Source organism: Cyanistes caeruleus, chromosome 3 (genome assembly GCF_971803275.1).
Source record: "Cyanistes caeruleus chromosome 3, bCyaCae1.hap1.1, whole genome shotgun sequence".
In the NCBI taxonomy this organism is placed as follows: Eukaryota; Metazoa; Chordata; class Aves; order Passeriformes; family Paridae; genus Cyanistes; species Cyanistes caeruleus.
Genome location: NC_141703.1, coordinates 120921569 through 120942788, shown reverse-complemented (window position 1 = coordinate 120942788; position 21220 = coordinate 120921569). Strand labels below are relative to the sequence as shown.

The 21220-nt window shown below is 49.5% G+C and overlaps 2 protein-coding genes across 2 annotated transcripts in view; both read right to left on the bottom strand.

Moving 5' to 3' along the window:
• Positions 1 to 377: 377 nt before the first annotated feature.
• LOC147654516 (uncharacterized) lies at positions 378 to 13381 on the bottom strand. Its single transcript, XM_086883816.1, has 4 exons — positions 13217 to 13381; positions 11644 to 12266; positions 10367 to 10448; positions 378 to 5493 (listed from the first exon to the last, which is right to left on the bottom strand). Exons 1-4 carry the CDS (start codon positions 13379 to 13381, stop codon positions 5338 to 5340), a joined length of 1026 nt encoding a protein of 341 aa, XP_086739942.1. The 3' UTR covers positions 378 to 5337.
• Positions 13382 to 18867: 5486 nt separating this feature from the next.
• Positions 18868 to 21220, bottom strand: part of LOC147654515 (uncharacterized) — a 15630-nt gene continuing 13277 nt past the window's right edge. Inside the window, exon 5 of the mRNA XM_086883815.1 lies at positions 18868 to 21071. The gene's annotated coding sequence lies outside the window, so the exon portion shown is untranslated. The remainder of the gene's footprint in view (positions 21072 to 21220) is intronic.

Sequence of the window (21220 nt, the reverse complement as noted above, 5' to 3'; positions counted from 1 at the left end):
CGGGCGGGGTGGCGGAGCCGGGAACCACGGTGTCGGCGGGGGAAGGGGGGACCGCGGGTTTAACTTTAATAGTTCTTCAGGCTATTCTTTAAGAATAGCTAATTCTTTAGCTATTTCAGAGCTATTTTAGGATACTTCAACATATTTGAAGGTCAGTCAGAGGGGACGCCCTGTGAAAATGTAGAGTTTTAGGACTGCAGAGGTAGGCTTTGGTAAGGGGCCGGTTGTGGTGCCGTGGGTTGGGTCCCATGCTGCTGATCCAAAGGTGATTTTCCAGGTCCGGTGAAGTTGCTGAGGTTAGACTCATGAATACACGCTGGAGGTTTGGTCTGAGGAAAATCCTGCACTAGAAAACTCACGACACAATTTTGGTGATGTTGATTTGTCAGAAGTGTTTATAACATCGAGGGCAGCCCGAGTTCGAGGTGGGGAGGGCTAGAGTCCAGAAGGAACCCTGCGCCGTTCATAATTCTAGGAGGCAGAAGCCCGCTCCCAGCCACTGGGCCCCTGGACTCAAATGGCAGCCCTTTTAAAATGTAAAAAAACCCTCCTCTCGCCCTCCCTCCCCGACTGTCAGTTTGTCAGAGGCGTTTGGCAGTCCAAGGGCAGCCTGAGTTCTGGATGGAGGCAGCTCGGGTCCGGGAGGAATCCTGCTCCGTTTGTAATTTTGGGACGCAGAAACCCGCTCGCGGCCGCCCGGCCGCTGGACGTCAATGGCACCCCTTTTCCGTGGGAAAGAAAACTCACCTCTGCAGGTTCCTGATGTCGGTTTGTCAGAGACGTTTGGCACTCCAAGGGCAACCCGAGTTGTAGCTGGGGGTGGCTTGGGTCTGGGAGGAATCCTGCTCCATTCGTAATTTTCCTAACCCTCTAACCTTAACCCTGAACCCTAATCTTAACCCTAACTCTAACCTTAGCCTTAAACCAACGTGGGTAGAAAGAAAATCATTCAAATTTTAAAATATATTCTCAGTGTATGTATCAGAAGTTTTCCTTCTTGTAGAATTCTACAAAACCCAGAATGCACTGGCCTCATCAGAGATGTCATCCTATGGCATGCCCAGAAAAACTGGATTAATGGGACCGAATCCTGGCGGCTAGCACTGAAACCGGTAGGAACTGGTGTGGGACATCAGACGCTAAAGCCATACAAGAGCTACAGCTGGTACTAAATTGTTTACAGCTATTTTCTATACAAATAAAAAGTTGTTACCGCTGACAGGACTTAATGATTTTTATACCATTTTTGCTGAACATTTGTTTTTTGAACGGGGGATCGAAGACTTCCAATAATAAATTGCATTTAATTTCCAGAGGAGCAGCATGATTGTGAGTAAAAATGTGGATTGTACCCCTGGAAGCCAACCAAGAATGTGGTTTAGATAGTGCAGAACCAACAGGCCATGAACTGCAATTTGTTTTTAGTATCTATATAAAAAATAATGAGCAATTTACATGTCTCTCTCTAGTCAGAACCTCAGAAGTCTGTATAAAGGTGCTGTACAATATATAAACATTTACACCTGGTACATCCATCCGTTACGTAGCATTCCGAGGCCACGTGGCTAAGTCTGATACGGGAAGTACGGATACAAGGTCTACGGAAGGAGAAATCACATACAGGTAAGACATTATCAGGTCACATGAACATATAGAAAAATAGAGAGGAGTTGAAGGCAAGGAAATAATTTCAGTGGGGCTAATTCATCTGGAATTAAAGGACTGGATTTGTCACTGTACTCAGTGGTCAGGCCGAGTGCACACAGCTCAACGTAAACCAACCTCTGGGGAAGAACGTGGGGCAATATCTACACAGGCTACTTCAGAGTATTAAATAGTTCACAGTCATATTCCGCTCAAGGAGAATTCGTACGTGTTGCGCTGCACGGCAAACCCGGCGTCAGTGTCTCACCCATTTTCGAGCAGGTGACCGTGGTTCAGAGCTGCTTTAAAGCCTTTTGAATTCCCAAAATCTTTGCTTAAAAGCTGTTTGAGCAGTCAGCTGTACTTGTGAAGAATTCCACTCAGAACTATCTCACTGTGCTTTGATAGCCTTTAAAAGCATTTAAGTTAATTTACATTTTAGTTCAAGAAGTAGAATAACACACTCTGACAGAAAAACAGTTTACCTCAAGGCAGAGGTCACCCAGATGTGGCTACAATAGAGGCAGATCTTTGGGAAAAGTACATGCCTGTGGTTCAGAGTTACCTTGGGTTCAGGCTGTAGCTGGCAACTCACCCAGAGCTGCTCACTCTTGAGGCGCAAAAGTCTCCTTATTTTCTGTGCCTTCCGCGACACTCCTGCCGAGAGGTGCCACAGCTGAGCGTTCACTGAGAAATAAGTTGTTGTCTTCCTACTGCACCGTGTCCGGCTCTGGATCGGGGTCCCCCCTTTCACCATGGTTTTCAGCACATTGCAGAGGCAGTCTGAGAACCAGATCTTATGTACCGATGTCACTTCTCCTCTGAGAACCCTGGTGAGACACCTTTCTCTACGTTATTTTGTTATTTTTTCCCTCCCAGCCAGATAAAAATCCTCCCGCTACGTTATGACATTAACAATTCTGGAACTCTTGTCCTGTTATAATTCAGTTATTAAAGTATTGCTCTAAACACAAGGGAAGAGTTTTTTTAGATTCTTTTTTCTCCTGGCAGTTTTTATATGGCAACACGTGTCACTGTAGCCAAAACCTGATTAATATTGCTGGGTTTTGTTAATAAGTTATTAGTAAGGGACAGTTTGGGAGTAAATGGTATCTACTAGAGGCTTCATAGGTTTACTATTATACTCCACCATGATCATTTAGGGGTAGCTTCTTTTGTAATCATTAATGAATAATGACAATATGATAATCTTCAAAGCTCACCATTCCAGCACCAGCCTTTCCTCTGACTTCTAATTAAGACATCAAAGTTAATTTCCCTCTCACAAAGCAGGGACTTTTCTTTCTTTGCTGATGCATCTGTTTTATAGATATCACTTCTCAAGTCCCACTGCTGGGCTCAACCTCACTGAAGGATGACGGGAGGGAGTACACAGTGCTTCATCTTTCACTGTCAGCCCTCAAAACCACTTTCACAAAAGAAAGAAACAAGCACGTATCCTGTTTCTAGATGGCTCCTGTGGGTTTGGACACTATCTGTTATTAACATAAAAGTCAGGAAACAAAATCATGACATCTTTTAGGTCAGAAAAAACCTTTATGACCATCAAGTCCAACCATTAACCCGGGATTGCCAAGGCCACCGCTAATCCTTGTCCTCGAGTGCCACGTGCACCCATTTTTTCAATCCCTCCAAGGATGGTTACTCCACCAGTGCCCTGGGCAGCCTGTTCCAATGATGGACAGCCCTTTTGGTGAAGAAATTTTCCCTAGTATCTCATGTAAACCTCCCCTGGTGCAACTTGAGGCCATTTCCTCTCATCCTGCTGCTTTACTTGGTAGAAGAGAGAATCATTTAGGTTAGAAAAGACTTTTGAGATCCTTGAGTCCAATGTCAGGATCTTTCACTGGTCTCCAGGGTATGGTGTGATGCTTTTCATTTTCAGGTGAATGAAATAAGATCCCTGAGGCAAAGCTGTGCTCCCTGCATATCAGACATACCAAAATACTTCCGTACAGCAGCCTTTTGATATGTCTGACACCCAGACTCATGCTGGGCCTGCCTAAGTGTCATCCTTGAGAAAGCTTTCGTCCCTTTAAACATTCATGTGCCCTTTCTTCTTCTCATGTATTTTTACTACTAACAGGTTTCCCAGCTGATAACACAGCGATGAGTACATTATTCAGCCTGGATTGCTGACTTGACTGCTGGCAGTCTCCATTACAGCAACATCTTCCAACGCTTACGGGTGAGGATCCCAAGCTTTATCTGAGTGTCCTGGCAGAACGTGGCTGATGCTGCAGGGCGTAATGGGGAGAGGCAGTGGGATGGGACTAGAGCCAGGGATCTCTGTCCAGACTCTACTCGGCACTGGAGTACACAAGCCCAGCTCCTCCAGTCCCCTGTGAGCCCCAGGAGATGCAGGGGAAGAAGGAGAAGCTTCTTGGGGCTGAAGTGACACTTGTGCTTCTTCTATTATATTACAGAGCTGCTATCACTGTGCCACATCCCTTTCCCTCTTATCCCACATGAACTGTGAACTGAGCAATTATCTCTGTATTGTACAGGAGGGCTGTGAACCTTAATTAATTTGTGGGTTTCAGTTCTTTGCTCTCAAAATGCAGTGTGTTTTATTCCTTCACTACTTCACAGTTAATAGCATTATTTATTTGAGTCAGAGTAGTCCCCACCAAGCCTGTGTGATAGTGGGTTCCCAATTCTGCATGATACACTGGGCAGGCACAAACTCCCTGCACTCCCTAACACTAACTAAAACAGGAAACAATTAGGTTAGGTATTAGGAAGTGGTTCTTCCCTGTGAGGGTGCTGAGGGCCTGGCACAGGCGGCCCAGAGAAGCTGTGGCTGCCCCATCTCTGGAAGTGTCCAAGTCCAGGTTGTACGTGGATAATCCCGTGGTTGAACCTGGGATAGTGGTAAGAGGTTCTTGCCCGTGGCAGGGGGTTTAGAATGAGATGAGTTTTTAGGTCCCTTCCAAACCATTTGTGGAGTCTGTGATCACCCACCAGTGAGCTTGGGGAGTCCCTCCCCAGGTGGGTTTGTGTCCGTGCATAGCTGTAGGTTGGGGAAAAGACACGGGAACATGGCCATACCTGCAAGCACTGTCATCCATGTGGAAGAGGAATCCATGTTCCATGAGTGGGGTGGTTCAAGAGGAAGCTGAATTGCAAGCAGCCTTCATGTCCAGCTGCTTACAGAGACCAAGCAATACAAAAATTAAACAGGCCATTAAGCAGCACTCCAGTGGATTAACATTTGTCTGTCTCGCTTACGCTGCAGGATTTCAAAATTCCTTTGAAGTTTGCATATTAGAAAATCACTTTCCAAGCCACATAACTTTGAGGAACAGCTGACTAATCCTTTAGGATTTAATGAGGTTAACTAACATGCACAGTTTTGTAGAAAGCTATCATTTGTATTTTGGTAGCAAACTTGAACAACATTGACAATAAGTAATGATCTGTAAAGAGCCATAATGGGAGCATGTCATCATTTTAGTAACTTTTGTAGAAGCTTTAATTTTCTTCATAAAGCACAGGTTGGGCTTCTGATCTGATCTTCTTAGTTATAACAATTAATAGTTAACATAACTGTTTGCTTTTAAGTCTCACTGAAGTCAATAGGATTACACTTTTCTGTTAGCAACGTTAATTTATGGTTTTGTAGTTTCTTCTCTGACTCTTCAGGATCTCCTTCCATGGACTGGCAGAACATCAGCAGTGTTTTCCAGCAGCTGGGGCTGAGAGCAGGAGGGTGCCCAGCACTGGTCTGGCACTGGAGCCACATCCCACTGTTTGTCCAGCGAAGCCCAACTCTGTTCCTGACAAGGTCTGGATCAGAGCCGTCCCCCAGCTGAGCTCCTGGAGTGACTATAGAATAGAATCATAGAATCATTAAATTTGGAAAAGACCTCCAAGAACATCAAGTCCAGCCTTCTCCATTCAGGAGGTTGGTTCTGGACTCCTGGTGCCTCGAGATTGAACTATGAACTTAACTTGGTATTTATATATATTTTTATATATTTATATATATTATGGAATTCCAAAGTTGTGTGAAACAAGCTGACACGTAAGTTCATTAGGATGCAATTACTGCAATCAGAATGTAGGCTACTCAATTATTTTAGCAAGAAGGTGTAATTAACTGCAGGTTCATGTTGAATGCTGCCTGGTGCCAGATTTCGAGGATTGGCTTGCATGGGTAAACACAGCAGTGGGGTTTTACCTAGAGCACAGCCACTAGCTGAGAGATGCAGACTGATGGAAAACAGCAGCTGCTAGATTGGTGGGAGACAAGCCAGAGCAAGACAAGAGGAGCAGAGCATCTTGTCCTTCACCTAGCAGCCCAGCTGATAGAGCTGGAGCCTCTAGGGATGTGAGCTGAGTGCATCAAAACTTACTGGGTATAATCGCTGCTGAGCCGTTGCTGCCTTGTTATTTAAAAGCATGAATATTAACGAGTTCTTACAGCTTCTTTGGAAAGATCTGCCTGTTATGGCTTATAGATCATAGTGGTACTGGGAGAAAATAAAACTATGTCAAACTGTTTGCCTGTTGCTTGTTTGCAACTCTCTCCTTCAGCTCATGGGAGCCTGGACACTATTCTGGAGAGGTAGTTTCCTCAGCATGTCTTCCACTTGTGAATTATTTAATGGGAAGCTTTGTCCTAGTAATGAGTGGAATATTCAGTGTGCAATTAATATCTCTGTTGCCCTCGGGCCTTCACAATCCTTGTCAAAATGTACATTACACCTGTAAAAATTCCATACAGAGCAGCAGGCAGAGAGGCGGCTGTTCATGGACTGTGCATGGAGAGAAGGAAGAGAAAAAAGACAGGAAATCTTACAAGATTTGCTGCATACATAAAGCAGGAGACCATCAAGGGCATGAGTGGCACAACAGGACCTGGGAGCTGTGGCACAGAATCCTGTATGGTGCTGAGCAACCTGGCCTGGGAAAGGAGTCCCTGCCCACGGCAGGGCTGAGATAATGAGCTTTAAGGGCCCTTCCAATCCAAACCATTTTATGATTCTATGAAGTTAATTTTTGCTGTCCTTCATTCCCAGGGCAGTGCCATAGGTGCGTGAGTTCCATGTCCCTGGTCCTGTTCCATTGTTTTAGAAGGAAGTTTCTGCAAAGACCCTGATCTTCCCACAACTCATTTCCAACTGGAATTTAACAGATCCCCATCTGCCAAATAATAAATAAGAACCTTTACATGCAACACTCCGTTTGTTAATCAGAGCTATAAACAAAGCCTAAATAGCAGCTAATTTAGGGAACGAGGTTGGGAAGGCAATGTTGCCATAGCTGCAGCACACGATTGCGATGAACACCCAGCCCGATGTAGTCAGGTCCCCTGTCATGGTTTAGGGTAAATTTGGGAGAAAACCTCCAATGGGCCCTCCCCACCCCGGGAAGCAAACATACGTGGCGGTTCCCAAAAACCAAACCTACTGCCAGGCTTAAAGGCACCACTGAGAGCTTGTCCCTGTGGCAGTGAAGGGCAGGCTGTGAAGGATTGCAGAAAATGCCTTATTACCACAAAATGACGTGGCTCTGGTTTTCATTATTTTCACTCTGTGGGGAAAATCCAATGTGGTGAAGCTGGTGGCATATCAAGGGCAGGGCCAGCAGCAGCAGCTGTGTCTTTCCCAGGGAGAGCAGAGCCAGACATGCTCACAGACTTCCCAGGCCAGCCTTTGGGCATGCACCAAACTGGGACGGGAGCCCGTGCGCTGACTTGCCGACAGCCAGAATGGGTCTGGCAGAGATAGGAAAACCCCAGGGCTTGTGGCGCCTCCACACACTGGATCCGTGGGCCGCTCCAAGCTCTTTACACACCGCTAACTCATGTATTTCCCTGATGCATAATTCATACCTTTTTAGCAGAAGGTAAAAACTTCATAACTGTTAACGTGCAAGTGTTCATTAATGTGAGTATGCCATACAGCCCTTGGATTTGGAAGGCGCTCTTGAGAAAGAGCCAAAGTCTGTGAGCAGATTTTTTTTGAAAGCTCAGAGGCTGGTGGGCACCAGTCTCCAAATGATTCCCCAGTGGCTGCTGCTTCATCCTGGTTCCGCTGAAGAACTTGGAACATCATAGAAGCAGAAATAAACAAACAGATAATTTCCTCTATACAAGGCATGGTGCTGGATGTGCTGTATATTCCACGTCTCTGTCCTGCACAGAGAAGTCAACCAAGCACAGAAGGGAGATAAGAGCATTTGTTCCCACAAGGAACATGGAGAGGATGAAAAACAAGTTTTCTGTTGTGTTCCATGCAGGGCTGTTTATAATGCCTGTGACTATTTTTAAGCCTGAGAAATGAAGGGCTGCCAGCTGCAGCTGAGGGAAGGTGCATTGTATTCTGGAGCACTGTCAGGTGAACAGAGCAGATACTTGTTACCCAGCAGCCAGCACAGGGACATCGGTGACACCACCCTCCCCATCCCTCTCCTTGGCAGAAGTCTGGCTGCAGGCACTGTCCTGGTAAGTGGAACTGCGTGCCTGCTACTGGGCTGACACCAACATTCACAGGGACAATGTCACTGTGAAAAACCTTCCAAAAGATATTGCTGGGTGGAAAATAGGTGTAGAGGAGGTGCAAGGTCTGCTGTTGCTGCTGCCTGTTCTGTAAGACCATGTTTGGCGGTATGGAGACATGGGCAGGATGAGGGCATGGGCAGGATGGAGGCACAGATGGAATGGAGGCACAAGCAGCCAGGAGTACCCTGCCCCTGTTGGAACACAGGAAGGATAGCTGCCTGTGAGGCTGCCCCAGGAACCAGGGATGGAGAGCAAATCAGAGAACATCAGAGATACTCCAGCTCCTTTGGCAAGGTGAACAGCCAGCCCCTTACAATCTCTCACCCCACTGCTGACACACAGGAACTCCTGGATACTGACAGCAGCTATTTTCAACAGCCTCTGACACAGTAGAGTGAGAAATAATTTCCCAGAGCCAGAATCTCTCTTTTGAGTGTTTTGGAGAGGTCTGAGGCCACCCAAACTCATGCTGTAGAGTATCACGGACTCTGGAACTGGCTCCCCAGGGAAGTGGTCACAGCCTGAAGCCTGACAGAAGTCAAAGAAGCATTTGGAAAATGCTCTCAAGCAGATGGTGGGATTTTGGGAATTGTCCTGTGCAGGGCCAGGAGTTGAACTCAGTGATTCCTCCAGCAGCAGGATGTGTCCATCATCCAGTGTCTGCGCTATGGGGACTCAGGAATAGCAGACAAAGATGTCAGTGCTTTGAAGGACTCCAACCAGGGGCAGGAATCTTTCAATGAACCTCCTTGGCCAGACTCAACTTCCTAGAGGTAACAGAGGGGTTTTGCTCCAAAGCAGAAATTCCCAAGCACTGCTGACGGCCCCACCCCAGTCAGACCAGTCACACCAGGGATCACAGCCCTGGCCAGAGGCACAGCTCTGACTCTGGGCAGGGCTGGGGGGGCAAAGAGCTGTGCTGGGAGCAGCCCCTTGGCAGGGACACTGCCCACAGGGATACCCCCAGTGCTGTGGGGCAGTTCCACTACAGAAATAGTTTTAGCAGTTTGGACTCACTGGTACAATGATAAAGTAAGGAAACTTCCAAATTAAACCCCACAGGGATATCCACTGAGGGGAATTTCATTTGCTGACATACCTAAGCCATGGCCAAGGTTGTACAGGACAAGTGTCTCAGCCACTGTTGCGAGCACCGGAGGGACTCTTACTACAGAGTCATGGAATCATTAAGGCTGAATGGCAGAAAACATTTCCAAAAAGGGCTGGAAGCAAACGGCTGTGCTGAGGGGAAATACAAAGGGCAGGGCAGAGCTTGGGATTGCAGCAAGACCATCCAAGTGGCGCTGGCTTTGGCAAAGCAGCACCTGTAATTTCATGCTCATCCAGCCCCCAGGCTGGCCGAGCTGTGCAGTTTGTGCAGCACAGAGCAGCCCTCACCCTGGCCAGCAGCCCTCGCCGACACCCAGGGTTGACCCACGCCCACCCACACCACCGCTGCCCACTGCTCCTGGCTCACCTGCGATCCCTCTGCTGCCAGAAGCAAAGACCAAGGAAAATGTCTGTATTTACCACTGAGAGCTGCCTGAAACCTTCCTCAGACCTCCAGACCTGCTATATCCAAATGACAAGCGATTGTCAAAGTAGGAGCTCAACGCAGTGCACAAGTTTAGACCTTTCCCATAGTTTTGGAGATATTTGTGCACAACCAGGCAGGCTGGGCTTAACACACACTCCAGTGGAAAAGGGCAACTTCCCAGACCTAGACCTGGAGCAAAGTGTCCGGGGTGGATCGTTTTCATTGCTAAATCCCCCAGAAAACATCCACAAGCAAAACAGAGAAAGGGACTTGGAACAGAAGAATTTGAAAGCCTAAACAAAGGTCAAACCACAAGTGTTTGAGCAGTGTGGGAAAAGCTGCCTGCCCTTACCTCTTTTTCCAAAGGACATCATACCATGTTCTTATTTTACCTCCTGCAGTAGTGACAACCTTCCCAGCCTCACGGTAGCGCAAATGTCTTGTTGAAAGCTCCCAACAACATGCCACAATATCAGCAGATGCCTGTACTTGTGCAACGCCTGCCTGCCCCAGCACCGATCACTATTTGCTAATACAAATCCTTACTTTTCATGTCAGTGCGCCTCTCCAGTGCAAACAGCAAGTCGGAAGGTAACCCTGGTTAAAGGTTCCTGATAACCTGTAGCAAGATAGTGACTTGGCTTATTTTCACTTACATATTTCCCTGGAGAAGCTGTAGCTGTCAGGAACCTGGATTCAAGCAGAAGTCCATAAAATCTCATGCAGTGTCTACCTGAGCTGAGGAGGAGGAGCTGGACATAAACTGAAACTGTTTGGACACCAAAAGCACTTGGCAAAATAGAAACAAAACGCAACTAGTCCCCATGATACGCAGCCAGCCACACCACTGCCTCTAGTGTCCAGTTTCCCAACTGGAACACTTTCCCAGGGATATTAGCTTGAGGGGGCTCAGCCAAGCCCCTGCTCGCAGCCCACTCCACACAGATGCAAGCCAGGGATCACAGTCCCGTTCTCCCGGAGGGGTGGGAAGGCTGGGGCTGGGTTTAGGGAGGTTGGCGGCCACTGAGAGACGTGGCTGCCAGAGTGCTAGTGCTGGAAAAGGCCCCGCAGTCATGCTTTTGGAATGCTCCCCTGCTCCTAAGACATTACACAATTATTTCCCCTCCCCGCAAACCCCCCTAATATAAATGTTTAAGAATGAGCTAAGCAGTAAAGAAAGGGAACTTTTTTTCCTTTTTCTGAAGAAAACACAGAGCGGCCACTCCATAAGCAAGGCTGTCCATGGGGACACTGCTGGAGCAGGGGCTGTGGGGATGGATGTGGGATGGGGCAGCAGCCCCCAGGCTCCCATCCCAGGTCAGACACTGCCTGGGAGACCAGGCAACTTTGGACCCACAGCCCAAGGCCACCGTCAAGGGATGACAACCCGCATCAACGAAAGTGCAGCTGACCCACCCTCACCACACCCAGGGACCCCCAGCCCAGGCACGTCCACCCCACCCTGTCGCACTGCATCCCACCCAGCAGCCCAGCTGGGCCACCCACCCTATGCCCCATTCCCCCACCCTTGCACTGACCCCACACCCCAGTAACCCCAACTTTAAGCCCATACCTGACCAGAGGCAGTAACCCCACACCCCATTAGGAACGCAGATCTCAGTCCCTCCAAACCCGACAAGGAAACCCTGACCCCAGTTCCCCCAAGCCCCAGCAGTAACCACGAAGCCCTGTTTCTCCGGACTCCACCAGTAACTTAGACCCCACCACAACCAGTAACCCAGACCTCAGTTCCCCCAGATCCCAGCTCGGGCCCCCCTCCCCACCAGTATCCCCCCGTCCCCGGCTGTCCCCGCTCCGCTCAGCTCCCCCGGACCCCGCACCTCTCTCGGCCTCTGCCCGGTCCCGCTCCCTTCTCCAGTTCTGTCCCGGCCCCGCCGCGCGGCTCCGGGCACCGCCCCGAGCGGGGCCGTACCGTGATGGGCTGTACCGTGCCGTGATGGCCTGTACGGAGCCGTGCGGGACTGTACCGGAGGCAGAGCGGGAACGCGGGCCCGTGCGGGGCCGGGCGGGCCGAGCAGACCAGAGCCGACCCGCCTCTACCCGAGCCGTGCCTACTCGGGTCTCTACCCGAGCCGTGCCTACTCGGATGTCTACCCGAGCCGGGCCTACTCGGATGTCTACCCGAGCCGGGCCTACTCGGATGTCTACCCGAGCCGGGCCTACTCGGATGTCTACCCGAGCCGGGCCTACTCGGATGTCTACCCGAGCCGGGCCTACTCGGATGTCTACCCGAGCCGGGCCTACTCGGATGTCTACCCGAGCCGGGCCTACTCGGATGTCTACCCGAGCCGGGCCTACTCGGATGTCTACCCGAGCCGGGCCTACTCGAATGTCTACCCGAGCCGGGCCTACTCGGATGTCTACCCGAGCCGGGCCTACTCGGATGTCTACCCGAGCCGGGCCTACTCGGATGTCTACCCGAGCCGGGCCTACTCGGATGTCTACCCGAGCCGGGCCTACTCGAATGTCTACCCGAGCCGGGCCTACTCGAATGTCTACCCGAGGCGACCCGAGCCGCGCCGACCCGAGCCGACCCTACCCGAGCCGACCCGAAGTCAAAGAAGCATTTGGAAAATGCTCTCAAGCAGATGGTGGGATTTTGGAAATTGTCCTGTGCAGGGCCAGGAGTTAAACTCAGTGATTCTTGTGGATACCTTCCAGTTCTGTACTGCATGATTCCAGAATCACTGCAGTGCCTCGACCAAGCTGTGGCTCTGTATAGTGCCTCCCCATGGCAATCCCAGCAACCACTAACACAGGTCTACCTGGCTTCCCTGAGGAGCTACTCTCTCTCATGTCCTGGAGGTTTGATGTGTGTTCATCAAATTGAAAAAGGATTTAAAAATAAAGGAGTATCATAAACATCCTAAACAATCAGATCTATATAGCATGTTGTCAATATAGATAACATTAAATAAGAAGCTCAGAACTTTCACCTGTAAATTAAAACCTCTTATTGAAATATATGCTGATTACAAGGCAAATGTCTTTGTTTTAATTATCTTAATTATGGGCTTTTAACGTCAAGAATCTGAATAATAATAATAAACTGAATAATTAATATAATTATCTGAATAAAATAATCTAAATAAAATAAAATAAAAAATCGTAATAATCTGAAATAAAAACACTCATAAATGGCAGCATGTAACAACAATAGCTGCAGCTGCTGGCACTTGGACTGGGCTGTCAGGGTGAGGAATTATGTGATTCCTGGGGAGGGCATGGTGGGTGGTGGGTGTGCAGGGAGACTATAGGGCTGAGAACAGTGTCTGAACATACCTGTCACATGAAGTGATGGTGGCAGCTTGGACTAACTGCATTTATCATCCCCAGTTGTATAGCTCCCACCCCTGAGTACTGCATGTAGGGGAGAGTTGCTTGCGAGTGGGAAGAGGAGACTGGGCTGGTGCATGTGTACTCAGTTAATTTTAATTAGTTAATTAATTTAGTTAGTTGATCAGTTTTCCATTGTTTTGTCCTACCTGGGTGAGGCACAGCTGTGACTGCTGCATCCCTGGAGAAATGCTTGCCATGGACCAGGTCTGAGAAAGGCCTATCAGCTGTGCCCCTTCCACGAATGAGTCTGACAGTGCTTGGGGCAGAAGATCCCACAGCCACAGGGTCCAAGCAGCTACCTCCTGCAGCATGTGCCTCCTCACAGGGCACTGAGCTCAGTCCGTGGGCACTGGGATATTAGGCAAAGCCATTTCCAAGCAAAGGAGATGTGCTGATCTCTGCTTCTCAGTAGACAGGCTGCAATTCCCACTCCACAATGGTATGTGGAGAAGGAGAATTAACTTGCATTTTCTCTGGTTCACCACTAGCAATTTCATTCCCCCTTTTGGGCTCCTGCTTCCACTCCCATTGCCTGTTCCTGAAAAACTAATTTTCAGACGCTCATTAGGATGGTGTGTCATTGGAGTGTCCTGCCTGATCCTCAGCACACTGTGTGCTCAGTTGTCCTACTGCCTTTAGAAGTGCCCCCAGAGAGGGTTTCTGCTATGCTCCCAGCCTTGCAAGACATTTTGGAGAAAACCAGTGAGCTGAAGGGCAGATTGGCAGGCAGATTCAGATTGTTTTTCTTTTCTAGCTGGACATAGAGAAATAGGAAATCTTTAGAGACCTTGAAAAGGAAAAGTACTTCCCTCTGAATTGCTAAACCGATGGCATGGCTAAGAATAGCCTCTGAAGGGAGAGGGAAGATGAATGACATGAGGCATTCAGCACCTTTTCTTACTGTGCACTAGTTGTGAAATTTAAAAAGTGAAGTATCAAGGCACGTGCAGGCGAAGGGGAATGGCCAGTCACGCTGTGGACGTTTGGAGGAGTGTGTTATTATGTAAAGCAAATTGCGGAAAGGTTAGCAAATACCGCTGCTTCCCTCGGGAGCTCTTCTCTTGCCAAAGCCATTAGTGCACTGGCAGGATAACAGATCCTCTCTGCTAATTCTCTAGGTCATAAGCAAATTGAGACAGAAAAGCTGATCTGCTATCAATCTACATTAGGCACAGGAGTCCAGCTCACCTGTCCAGCAGCCACTGGTTTACAGAAAGTTTAAGGCTGGAATATCAAATTATAATTAAACTGATCCCATTTTGCTCACTGCTCAGGCAGGCTGGGCATAGAGCTCTGGGACAGGGCTGTACAATTCTTGCTGTCCCCAGGTGAGAGCACGGCACAGGGAGGGCAATTCCTCAGACAGTGCCCCGGGACTTCCACCGTGCTGCTTCATCCTTTCAGGGAAATCCACAGCCATGATGTTGCAGCTATGCTCCATGTCCAGGGGCTCTGGGGTTGCGGCCCCACAGGGAGGGCTCGGATTCAGGCAGTTTGTGCTTACCTCAGAGTCTTGATGCCAGCTCACAGTTGTGCAGCTTGCAATTTGGAAAGGGACAGATCAGGGAAATGTTGCATATGGGATGTGGAAAACTCCTTCCCTAGAGAGGAAGGGGTGAGTGAGGGCAGGAGGAGGCAGAGTTTTTTCTAGAAACAACCCAAGTATCTCCCAGCATGGGCAGAAAGAGTTTTCGATAACCTCAATATAAACTGCTTAGTGCGATTAAAACAACCTGCTCTCATGGAAGGGAAAGCATTGCTCCCAGGGAGGATTAAGCCCAGGTCTGGAGCCCCTCCCTCCATGGACACACCAGTCTGTGGATGAGTACCCTGGGCATGGCAGGTGCTGGGACAGTGGTCTTCTCTGCCATGCGTGCAGAGAGGTTTAGCCTGGATATTAGGTAAAGGGTATTCCCACAGCAGGTGGTTGAGCACTTGAACAGGGTCCCCAGGGAATGGTCATGGCCCCAAGGCTGCTAGAGCTCAAGAAGCATCTGGACAATGCTCTCAGGCACAGGGTGGATTTTGGTGTTCTGTGCAGGGCCAGGAGTTGATCCATGCAGATCCCTTCCACCTCAGAATATGTGCTTCCATGATTTCAAACACAAGTGGTGCCTGCAAAACCTCCAGAGTCACATTTGCAGTGAACAAAGACACCCACCTGCACATCATTTCAAATCCTGCCTTTGATCTCAGGTTCCGGTAACAACCTTCTCCCCATCCAATTACTTGTCTTACAATTGACATAGAAATATTAAATTCCTAAGAACGAAAGCGCTTTCAAAGTATAACCTACTTTCAAAGTAGACAAGATTTATCGTGGAAGCATTTGCTTTCTAGTCCTTGACATTATCAAAGTCACTGATGCCTCATCAGCAGCTCCATAAATGAGGCCTCCAAACACAATATCTACTTGCCTTTTGCTGAGCACTGTTTGCTGGCTGAGCTCTGATGATGGCAGTCTGGCACAAGTCCAGATTTTTGTTGGTGTTACATTTGGTCAGGGTGTGATTTCAGCAGAGGAACCCCAGCAAAGGCATTTGCCATTACAGGGAAAGGAAGTCAAACAGCCATCGTGGAAGTGCTCCATCCCTAGAAGTATTCAAGGCCAGGACGAAGCAACCTGGTCTAGTGAAGGTGTCCCTCCTCATGGCAAGGGTGGAATGAGATGAGCTTTAAAGTCACTTCCAACTCAAACCATTCTGTGATTCCATGATCCTTCAGAAGCAGCAACAGCAGGACACAACTGAGCAAAGAACAATTTGGTAAATGCTACTGTAGCAGGAGTCTTGACCTACAGATATCACTACAAAGTGACTATCCCAGAGGAGGACTTCCCTGTAAGGGTCACACCACTGCCTCACAGCCACATCCAGCCCCTTCTGCCTCCCTGGTGGCACTAGAGCTGGTCCTGGCTGCGCCCCTCTGACTGTGTGGCAGGTGGTGGCCCTGTCACCATCCCCTATGACTCTATAACCATGTGACCATGGTGTGCTGTGGGCACCCTTCTGCTGCCACACACTTCCAGGCGCAATCAAGTCTGTCCTGCAACCCTCTGACCATTGCTGAGTAGCAGAGGCAGCCGCTGGCAATGTGGGCTCACTGCTGCTAGCCACAGCATCCAGAAAACAGCTCAAATTAAAACTGGGAAACCTTTGCAATGGAGCAAGCACCATGCTTCTGGTGGCGGCGGCGGCAGCAGCAGCAGCAGCAATGGTGCCCCTGGTCGACACCTCTGCCTGGTCCCAGCTCTCATCATAAATTGCTGCACCAACCTACATGGAGAGGCATTAACTTTCTCTCCTAAAACAAGGTGCAATTAGTTGGGCTTAAAAGAACACCAAGCAGTGCTAATTACTCTCTAAAAGATGAATAGAATTAAGCCAGAGAAGCAGAAAATTACCTTTGTGGGAGATCTGTTGCAGAGTTTAACTGAACAAGGATGGTAGCTGGATTGACAATGAAGAATTTGTCTTTTAACACCAGTTCACAAGCACCTTGACTATCGCCTTTTTTTTGCTCCTGGAAATCACCTAGAGTTTGAATTAATAATTTAATAATAAATAATAACGAGCTAATAAATAATTAATCAATATTTACTTAATAATTAATAAATAATAATAAATATTTAATTAATAATCAATAAATGAAAATTAATAAGTATTAGCTAACGAATAAATAATAAGTATTTAATTAAATAATTAATGATAATTAATATTTAATAGTATTAAATTATAATTAGTAAATGATAACAATCTAATAAATAAAAAATATTTAATTATATAATGATTAACAAATAGTATTTAATAATAGTAGATAATATTTAATCATGATTTATTAATACTTCGTTAAACTAATACATATAAGGATAACAAAATATCTTGTTAAAAGTAATTATAATTAATAATAATTTTATTATTTTAATAAAACGAGCAAAATAAAGCAATGTAATAAAGAAAATCGTTATTATTTTAAATAAAATCAAACTAAAATAATAAAAACGAAAAAAACCCAGCTTTATTCTCGATATTTTAAACATTATCTTCAATCCAGAAACTACAAAACAGCTCCTCTCTGTCCCGCAGAAACAACAGCTCGTCTCCCTGTGCCACTCCAGACCCCGCACCCGCCTCCGGCCGCCCGAAAAGCCCAGGACGTGGCAGAAAGAAGTGGCCACGACCGGCCCCACCGCCCCAGGACACCGCCGGCCCCCAGATGCTGGCCCCAGCAGACGCGGGCATGGCGCCCGACCTCACCGGCGCTCCCCAGTTCAGTGAGCACAGGGCTCCCGTCCTGGCGCACCGGCGCTCCCTGGATCGCTCACGCCGCCGCTCGCCGCTGCCGCCCGCCGCCGCCTCTCCGCCGCCGCCTCTCCACCGCTCGCCGCCGAACTAAGGCCCGCACCCCTCCAGCTCACGCTATTTATAGCCCACACCGGCCAGCCCAGCCAATCACAGCCCGAGGCAGCGCCGGGCCCGCCAATCCCAGCCCGCCCGTTCCCGCCGCGCTCGCCTTCGCGACCCCCCGCTGTCCCCTCAGGCCCCGCTCCCGCGATCCCGCCCGCTCCCCCCCTTCTCCCCGTTTCTTTGGGTGAAGTTACGGCCGGGACCTGAACGAGGAGCCCCCGCCCACCCTTCCCGGGACCCAACAGCACCTCTTGGGGCTGCGGCAGCTCGGCTCCGCCGGCTCCCAAAGCGACAGCGGCCGGAGCGGCACCCCAGCAAAACGGGGGAGCGGGAACGGGCCACGACTGAGCGGGCTGAGCTTGGCGGGACCGCGCCTGGATTCAAAGGGCGGCTGTGATTGGCCACCTAGAACCCTGACCTAGAACCCTGACCTAGAACCCTAACCTAGAACCCTGACCTAGAACCCTGACCTAGAACCATAACCTAGAACCCTGACCTAGAACCCTGACCTAGAACCATAACCTAGAACCAATCCACCGGGATTAGCGGAAGCTTTGAGGCTGCGGCCCATGGGAGCGCGAGGTGCTCAGTTAGGCGGAGCCAGGGGTGCTCGCAGGGTCCGCGGTCGCCCTGGGCCCCTCTCGCCAGACTCCCGTCCCCTTCTCCGGCCCTCTCTATTGCCCTGGTCCCGCCTAAAAGGCCCCCGCAGAGCCTCTATCGGAGCGCCCCAGCGGCACTCGGGGCAGGGGGCGGGGAGGGGCGTAGCCGCCAACTCGCCCGGGTGTGGTGCCAGCTCGCAAAGCTGCGATGGCAGCGCGGAGCAGGGAGCGGCGGTGGGGAAGGCGTGCACAGCTCGCTGCGGGCTCTGAGCGCCTCTTCCCTCGCAGCGGTTCCTCTTCTGCGGGGACTTGGACTGCCCGATTAGGTGCTGGCCGAGGTAAACACCTCAGCAAAATACCTAAGTGCCCGCCCCTCGCCTGCTGCGGGTCCGCTGCTCACCGTCCTTCCCCCGCAGTCCGTCCGTGAAGCTGAAACTGATCTGCCGCCCGCCACTGCTGCTATTCTTAGCCGCCGGCCTGCACGGCCCCCGCTCCTTTTAGCGCAGTGTCCCTGCTCCCAGCCGTGTCACTTTACACACTTAACGCTATTTCACCCCTCCCTGCTATTTACAGACACCGCCCCGCTCACTCCCTCCCCAGGCTCGGCAGCCGCGGAACTGCCGTAGCTCCCGCTGCCGCCTCCCCCCCGTCACCCAGCGGAGCGGGGCAGGGCCCCGGTCGGGGCACAGCGACAGTACCGCTCTGTGCCCACAAGAGCTCAACATAACATAACTGACTCAAAGGCAGCTCACACAAGAAGGGAAAGAGGAAAGAAAAAAACATCTGCGGAGCTCAAAAGCAGAAACTCTGTATCCATGTGCACTAACATCCATGATTTTTTACATTTCCATTTTTTCTTTACATTTGACTTCATCCCCAACAGTTGTCTAAGAAATACTGTTATTAAATCTTTGTTTCTCTTGGTACACAGTGAGAACTTGGTGTTCCTCTGTATGTGTGGCTTTGGCCACGCTTGTGGACATGTAAAGTCAGTACTTGGAGTCCTCTGGACACATAATGGGCAAAGTGTGTCGGAGGGCCCCAGTGGATAAATTGCTGTTCTGTACATCTGTAGTGGTGCTGAGTTTTCCTTTGGTTAAGGAGACCTTAACCACGTTCACTGTGGGGAAAGCTGATGGACTCCTGACTGCAGGGCTGGGGTGATGGTGCTGCCTTCTGCATGCCTTTCCTTTGTGGACACAAACCAGTGCAAAAGCAAGGTCCTGAAGCAACCGGGATCCTCCTGAGAGGGCCACTCCGTTCCAGCAGCAGTGCTGAACACACTCCCCCTCCTCTCCCAGCCCTGGCCAGCGCTACAGCAGGCAGAGGAGGGAGCTGCCTGGGGAAAATGGAATCTTGGCCCTGCTCCACCAGGTACCAACCTCTTCCTCTGCTAGACAATGTGCCTTCACACAAAAGACGAGTCCCCAAAGGATGGGCCTTGCAGGCTCTTGCCTTGGAGTGGGAGCAGCTCCACCCTGCTTTTATTCTGGTGGCAGCTTGCTTCCTCCCAAGGTAGAGACTGGTGCTCCCAGGGTGAGCACTCCCGGTGGAATGGCCAGGCCTCCCAGCCCTGCAGTTTAAAAAGGAGCACAGACACACACAGAGAGAGAACCATGGACAGGTGAGAAAGAAATGCTCCGTGAGGCGAGGCTGGCTTGAACAGCTGCATCCTGGGCATTGCTTTGTTGTCTCCCATCACCCAGCTCTGCAGCCAAGAGGCCCCTGTGGTCTGTAGCACCCGCTTGGTGCACGTGGGACCGCTCGGGGAAGGCGGCCAGAGCAGGACGTACTGGGGACCCGGGTGCAGCAGCCACGTAGAAATGCTGTGAGGTCCAGACACACCGAGCGGTACGGCCAGCCCGGGTCACAGCCACGCTGGAAGGGGAGCGGGAGCTGAGAGTATGGGATGGGGTCATACTTTGTTCCAAGGCAGGTAAATTCCCCACCATTTTTCCTTGTTATTTTGAACTCTAACAGCATCAAACACTTTGTGCTTCTCTGCGTTTAACATGCAGGTTTCCAGTGAGTTGGCTGCTCACGGTTTTTCTCTGTTTCACCACAAAATCGGTTGTAAGATCTTTTGGATCAAATCCCAACATCTCCCTTTACTCGTGGATTAGGAAGGAAAATGTTGAAATATGCCTATAAAATACCTGTGAAAAAAAAATCAAAAAGGGTTGGGGTGGGCAAGTTTTTAAAATGCAAGTAATCAGATTTCACTCCAATGAACTTGACTGTTCAGTGAAATGGTATGATAATGAAATCATCACACACACACACACACACACACACACTATAACCGTAATACATCTACTAGACACATCTCAATGATATACTTGATTATATAATGGCTTACACCATTCGTAAACAACTATGGGCCAAAAATCATACTCAGTTTTCTGACAGTGACATTAAGCTTTGGCTGAAATAAAAGTCAGGTTTGCTACATTGCATGTGCGCAAATCCACGGGTGAATCACGAGCCCCCGTCCTTAGAGAGTTCCAGCTCCTCCAGAGAGGCTTCAAACCTCACCATCTCGGGCAGCAGTTTCTTGAGCAGTTCAGTCGCTTAAAAAAGGAAGCACAGAAATTTATCTCTACTTTATGAAGAGCAACGCGCTGCTGCCACACAGTGTGTTTGTTAAAGGGAACCCTGGCTGAACGCTTACAGGGGAAGCGACTCCAAAATCTACCAACAAATTTTACAATGCAGCTGCCAAAACCCACAGCACGGCAGCCAGGGAGGGGAGCCAGTGGCAAGTGCTGCACTCACTGTCAAAAGTTACCAATCCTCAGGTGACTGCAATCCACGTACCTTCCTCAACAGCATCAGTGGCTACAAAAATTTACTCAAGTTTAAGCCTCTCCGAGAGGCGGTGCATTATCTTTGCTGCTCCTTGCAGGGAAGGCAGGTCTTCTCTGTGACCAAATGAAGTCCCTCCTTCTGAGATGAACCCCAAGCTATGGGCCACCTAGAGCTGTGCCCATCTTAACCTATGAGAGAAAGATCGACACTTAAAAACTCGGGAGCGTCACTGTGCACGCTGAAAAGCCAGAATGCACCATCTCTGGATAAGGCACAGAATCGCTCCAGTTGCAGACAGACATTTTTAAGTACGTACTGGAAATAGCTCGGGACACTT

Coding starts and splice junctions, on each gene's coding strand:
- LOC147654516 (XM_086883816.1), bottom strand. CDS start 13,381: ATGCTGCAGGAGGTAGCTGCTTGGACCCTGTGGCTGTGGGATCTTCTG. Junction 12,267..13,216: donor CACAGCTGTGCCTCACCCAG/GTAGGACAAAAC, acceptor CGGCTCGGGTAG/GGTCGGCTCGGGTCGGCGCG. Junction 10,449..11,643: donor GCACGGTACAGCCCATCACG/GTACGGCCCCGC, acceptor CCTCCTCCTCAG/CTCAGGTAGACACTGCATGA.